Below are 6,259 nucleotides of genomic sequence, written 5' to 3'. Positions count from 1 at the left end.
GGCAGCAGGCAGGGGCTGTTCTCCAGAGGGAGCATGCCTGTCCCGGGACGGGGCTGGAGGCGCTGCAGGCCTTGCATGGGGCTGTGGGGGTACCTTGGATACCTGCCCCCCGCTCCGCAGCACCGGGGCGGGCGCACGGGCTGGTGGTTGGCGCGGGGGGGCGGTGCTGGAGCTGGTGCCCGGGGCCGGGAGGCTGCAGGGTGTGCGGGGCGGTGGCGGGGCAGGGGGCGGTGCGGAGGGCCGGGGGCGGTGCGCGGTGCCGGGCAGGGTGCGCGGCGGCGGCGGCGGGGGATGGCGGCGGCGGAGCTGCAGGAGCTGCGGGCGCTGGTGGAGCGGGTGGGCGGCCGGCCGGCCGTGCTACTGGTGGCCGAGGTGGCGGAGGGGGCCCCGGCGGCGGCCACGCTGGCCGCCTTCGCCCGCGACCTCCTGGGCGACGAGGCGCCCCCGGGGCCGGGGCCGGCGTGCCGGTCCCGGCGGCGGGTCGGCGGCGGGCAGCGGGCGCTGGCAGCGCGGCTGCTGCTGGTGCTGTGCCGCGGAGGGGCGGCGCGGAGCCGCGGGGCCCGGGCTCGCCTGCGGGAGGTGGTGCGGGACGTGCGCGGCCGCCTCCCCCCGGCACCGCCGCCCGCCGTGGTCGGCGTCCTCCTGGCCGGCGGGGATGGGGAGGACGCGGCGGTGCTGGACGCCGCGCTGCGCCGGCACTTCCCGGCGGCCGGCACGGTGCAGGCGGCCCGGTACAGCCCCGGCAGCCCCGCCGCCCTGCGCGACTGCCGCGCCGCCGCCTGCCGCGCACTGCGGGCCGCCCTGCAGCACCCCGCAGGTACCGGGGGTCACCGGCCGCGGGGACAGCGGGTGACCGGGCTACTTACTCACTTTCTCCCTCTCTCTCTCCCCACCCCGGGGCTGTGGGATTCTACAGTGGGATTTGCTCCGTTTTCCTGTGGCATTTTCCCCTCCTCGATGGGATCTGCCCCATCCTAATGGGATCTGACCATTCCTGATGGGATCTTCTCCCCCACCCCAGTGAGATCTGCCTCTTTCTGGTGGGGTTCCCAGTCTTGGCAGATGGAGAGGACAAACAGCAGGGAAGCACTATAGCAGCTCTGGGGTTGTGGCAGCTGCCGGCTGTGATGTTGTAGCCATCCATGTGCTTATGGATGTGTGTTCTTGGGGATGCAGGACTGGGGTGCAGGCAGGACCTGATCTTCCTGCAGGAGGAAGATGCTTGTGCTGGCTTTGCATAATGAATAAGAACAACAGTAACTGGGCGTTTGGGTTGCTTGGGTTTAAAACCACTCGTCTGTTGGTGGCCAGTTTATGCACGATGGAAGCTGGGTGTCAAACAGGCTTTGAGGAGCAGCACTTGCCCTGGGGCAAAAGGCGAGTTGTGGTTGTGTGCAAATGTTGGTTGGGTGATGGGAAGCTGCGCAGGCTCTGCTGTCACAGCAGCCAAGCAAAACAGCCTGCGCTCACTTTAATCTTTGGCACTGATTGTTTCGGGCTGTTTCCATTTCTTCCTCCTTTCTTTCATTTTTTCCCGCTTTTCCATTGCTCCCCATCATTTCCAATGGTTCTGGTGTTCTGCTCTCCCGCTGCCTTTATCCTGAGGGATCCTGGCACTTGCCTGCAGCACCACATTGACGGTTCCTGTGGGATCCCAGAGCTGCTGCAGCTCAGGTTCTTCCGGCCATCAGCTCAGTCCAGAATCCTGGATCTGAACATTGAAGAGCTTTGAGATGGCCTGGACCCACCATGAGGGTGCAGGACTCCAGTTCTGGTCGCAGCAGCCTTGTGGGACAGCAGCTGCAGATGCAGAAAAACATTCCTGCCTACCTGACCTTCTCTTACCTCTGCACATGCTGCCGCTTGGCTCAGTACCTGTGTTTTGTGGCTAGCTGTGGCTTTGTCCTTTGTGCAGACATGAAAGCAGCATAGCAGCAGGTGAGAAAGAGGAGCAGAAGGAGCCAGAGGGGGTGTTGCAGCGTGTTTGTGCTTTGTAAGCATGGTGGGTAGGAGGACTCTGCATGTTGCTTTAGTTTACCTCTGATGCACTGCCTGGTGCTCTTAGTCATGTAAGTGTCCCAGGACCTGTATGAGTAATGAGGATGCTCAACAGCTGCAGGGTTCAGCCTTAGGCAGGGGCAGCTTCTCTCCACGCTCCTGTGAACATTACCTTCTGAAATCTCCGTGTGACCAGAGGGTCCCCAGGTGCACCCGTGTCTCCAGAGAGCTGGGGACCTGGCAGTGCTGGGCATCGGCTTCATTGCAGCCTGGTCTCCTTTGCTTCGTGGCTTTCCCCACAAGCAGCGCACAATGGGAATAAAACCTTTAATGTAATGTGAGGGAGAACTGTGGGAAAGATGGGCATGGGGCTCCAGAGCAGCCTGCAAAGCAGGTTCTAGGGATGCCACCTCAAAGATGTCCTTGGTTGGGGCTGAACTTGTCCTGTTTCCCCTCTTGACTTTGAAAGGGGCTTGTGCTGACACAAGATGCTCTTGCATCTGGATGAGGATGCTGGGAGGTGTACAGAGTTTAAGGCTCTGCGTATGTGTGCTCGTGACCTTTGTATTTCAGCCCAGCCTCAAAGCCTCTTCCACTCACGTGGCTGCTCAGCCCTGCCCATGACAGTTGCCCTGGAGGTGCAGCCCTCCCGTGCTGGGAGGGTCCTGGACACTGTTATTTGTGTGGTGGAGCTGGGACAGGAATGGCAGTGGGGTTCCTGCATCTAAGCAGAACTGTGCTGTGCTGCTCTCCTGTCGTGCCTCAGTGGTGTCCAGAGTCCCCATGCAGTGCGAGGAGGGGATGTGTTTCTGGCTGGAGGTTTTGGTTTGTTGGCTGGCAGGAAACACTGTCACTGTGACCCATTCAGTGTTGCAATGGTTCGATAAGCTGAAGGACACTGAAGTGGTTTATCATTTGTTATCTGATTAGGAGGTGAAAGGCTGGATGGTATTTCAATGGAGATGCTGAACGACTGCTGCTGGAGACCATGTAAAATACGCTGGTGTAGTGTTTTACAAGCTGCTGTAGTGTTTACTATAATGGCTTGAAAGCCTGTAGTAACTTGCTGTGACCTTTGTTGTCCTCCAGAATAAATGGATGGAGGCCACATGCTCTCTGCATTTTGCAAGTAGTTGCAGCTGTAGTTTTCAGTGTGCTGCAAGTCTGAGAGGGAGGAATTGCTTAATAAAGTGGGGAGCAATGAACAGGCTGATGTGGCAGGTGATGTGTGATAATCCAATAGAAAAACTTCCTCCTGCAGGAATGTCCTCACCGTGTCAGTCCCCAGCCTCACCACGTGTGCTGGCCGAGCTCCTGCCACGTTTCTTGCTCGCTCTGGGCTGCCGCATCCAGGATGGTTTTGGCAGTGAGGTGGCAAAGTAGAAGCCAACACCAGGGACAAATGTCCAGGGTAGCAGAGAGGTTTCAGCCTGAAATAAGGATTGCCAGCAGCTGCTCTGTGCTTTACAGGCGTGGGCTGTGCGGAGTGGATCTGGTTTTGCCGTGAAGAGTTTGGCTTGTGGAAGGGAGGTGTTGCGAGTCAGCAGCAAGGGAGGTGGGGGAGCAGCAGGGCTGACCTGCCGCTGGTCTGAATTAATCTTCTCTGGTTTATCCAGAAGATGTGAAAGACAGAGAGAGGTGGAGGCTCCCATCCTTCCTGCGGTGCATTTCTTGGAGCCAGAGGAGCCGGGAAAAAAGTTACGAAGCAAAAGGTGCAAACCATGTTCATGCAGGTATGCCCAGCGCCCTCCCTTGTACTCCCGCTGTGACTGTCAGGGGTTCCTCACCGACTCCTGGTGGTGCTGGTGCCCAGACCCCTTGCTGGTGGCCTCCTTAGGCTATTTCCAAGTCCGCAGCTGCTGTCTCTTCCCTGGCTGTGATCTGACCAGAATTTGAAGACAACCAGCACACACCTGGCTGATGTGCTGCCATCCTCCTGTTTTCTGACCTTTCACTTGTGTAAATAAAACCACACTAGTTCCGATGCCCAACTACACCCCTGGGAGCACTGCTGAACTCAGCTGCGTTTTGCTGTCTGCCTAAGCAATGAATTGGAAGCATCACCCTGATCTTACATTATGTTTTCTGCAAACGTGGCTGGAAGGAGCGTTCCCAAACCACTTGCATTTGGGTCTGGCAGGGAGGAGGAAGAGGGCAGAGTCAACCTTGGGCTCCCCGATTCTAAAGGAAATTGTTCAGGTAACGAGTAGCCTAGCGTTCAGCCTTTGCTGTGCCGTTGGCACTTGTGCTTGCCTTTCCCAGCAGTGATTTTATTTTTGCAGAAGTGCCCCCATGCAGAAAGCTACGAGGTGCATGGTGTGGCGATCCAGATTGCTCTATGGAGGATGTAGAGGAGAGGAAGCTTCTTCACTGTAAAAAGAATAGAGTATTTTCAGTTGTAAGGGACCTACAATAATCATCTAGTCCAACTGCCTGATCACTTCAGGGCTGACCAAAAGTTAAGAGCATGTTATTAAAGGTGGTGTCCAAATGCCTCTTAAACACATAAAATCCTTAAAAAGCATAAGGGTGAGAGAAAACAACTGAAATGCCCCATTTGTGCAGCTTTGAGACACATCCTCTGGGTCAGAAAATTTAAGTGCCTGATCTTGCTGTCAGTGCCAGGTGGGTGACACCTCGTGGTCTTGTGCTGAGACCACTGGGACCACAGGAGACCAGGGAGCTGCACCCTGTGCTCCTTTGCTCACAGATCACCCCTGTTTGTTGAAGCGATGTTGAGTTGGTAAAACAAAATGAGAATCAGTTATGGAAAAAAATTAGCTGTGCTAATTGTTGTGAGTATCAATTGCTTCATTCCGTGCTTTCTTTTCATCTTAAGTTGCATTTTGCATGAAGAAGGGTTTCCCATTCAGCTCTCCCTTGACCTCTCTCTGCCTTTTGCAGATGACCTGCAGGACCCTGAGGAAGAAGTGGCTCTGACCAGCCTGTCCCCCAATGGAAACTACGAAGAAGCTGCTGGAGGTGCAGGCACCTAGAGCTGCTGGGCGCCCAGCACGGTCCGTGTCCCAGATCTGGCCCGTGGATTTGGAGCAGTGGGAGGAGGAGCTGGTGCGTGTCCACTCACCCTCTCCTCTGAGGACCCACTGCTCTGGGGAGAAGCTGCTCGGCTTAGCTCACCAGGGTCTTCTGTAGCTGTCAAGAGCTTCTGAGGTCCATGTCAGAGAACCATCCCCTGCTGCACCCTGCTGCACTGTGCTGCTGGGGGTGCCAGGAGTGCCAGGAGCTGCTGCTGGACACCAGGCTTCTGAGAAGCCCTTTGGGGACGTATCCCAGATCCTGGGTGAGATGACATGGGGACTTGGAGCACGAAGTGCAGCCACCTGCCTGAAGAAAGAGCTTTCTAATTCTGAGCAGAGTTCCGTGCTGAGATTGCCAGGGTTGGCCTCCCTGGCAAACAGACTGTGCTGCCTTGTTTTCCTGCTTTGTTGCTGCTTTGAAGATCCCACCTTCTCTGGTCAGGAAAAAAAAAAGACAAATAACATGGTGGCATTGAGACTGCAATGGGCCTAATTATGAGGTCTTGTATCTGCCAGCTGCTGAAGAGTCTTGAATGTAACTGTGTGACATGAAGAATGCAGTAACAGCCTACTGTGGGTAGCAAGAATAACACTGAAGATCCTGACAGTAACGGTAGCTGGAGCAGAGTGTGGTTTGGGAGCAGGATCCGTCCCTCTGGCTTGTCCTGGTGCTCACAGACTGATGAGCTGGAGGGGGTGGCAGATGGACTCAGTGGCTGGTGGTAAATGGGGTTATGGAGAGACCCATCTCACCTGGGACATCTCCACAGCCATGTGGTGGCAGGTCTTGGAGGTGGCCTGCAGCACAACAAGATGTGGCTGCTTCATAAATAAATTTAAAATAAGCTATTTAAGTAGTTCCAAAGGGCTGACTGTAGCCTGTGGGGCAACACAATTAATTACAAATCCTTGGTTTATGAGGACTGTTTCTATAATGCTAATAATACCTTTTTTTATTCTTACTTTAATGCAACATAAAACAGATCTGGTTTTATTTTCAGCACAAACGGCTGAGTTTTGTTTGGGGCTCACTGTCCTTCTGGAGTTTCATCTGGCTCAGAGCAGAAACTTCAACACATCATGTCCTGCCTGCTTCTCTGGGTTAGCTGCTGAATGGTGTCAGTATGTCCTCCACACATGTCTGTCCTCTCTCTGGCTCCTTTTATCCCAGTGGCAGCTGAAGTGTCTGAAACGTCTCTCCCAGCCGTGTGCCTTCACCAGCT

The 6,259-nt window shown here is 55.7% G+C and overlaps 1 protein-coding gene across 1 annotated transcript; it reads left to right on the top strand.

The window, feature by feature from the left end:
• Nucleotides 1–291: 291 nt before the first annotated feature.
• Nucleotides 292–4,994, top strand: LOC308043776 (uncharacterized protein C2orf72; the record flags this gene model as incomplete). Its single annotated transcript, XM_080350073.1, has 3 exons — nt 292–817; nt 3,615–3,731; nt 4,903–4,994. The coding sequence occupies 3 exons, from the start codon at nt 292–294 to the stop codon at nt 4,992–4,994; spliced, it is 735 nt and encodes a 244-aa protein (XP_080206199.1).
• Nucleotides 4,995–6,259: the final 1,265 nt, after the last annotated feature.

Source organism: Nesoenas mayeri (genome assembly GCF_963082525.1).
Source record: "Nesoenas mayeri genome assembly, chromosome: 9".
Classification (NCBI taxonomy): Eukaryota; Metazoa; Chordata; class Aves; order Columbiformes; family Columbidae; genus Nesoenas; species Nesoenas mayeri.
This window is presented reverse-complemented; position numbering and strand designations above follow the sequence as displayed.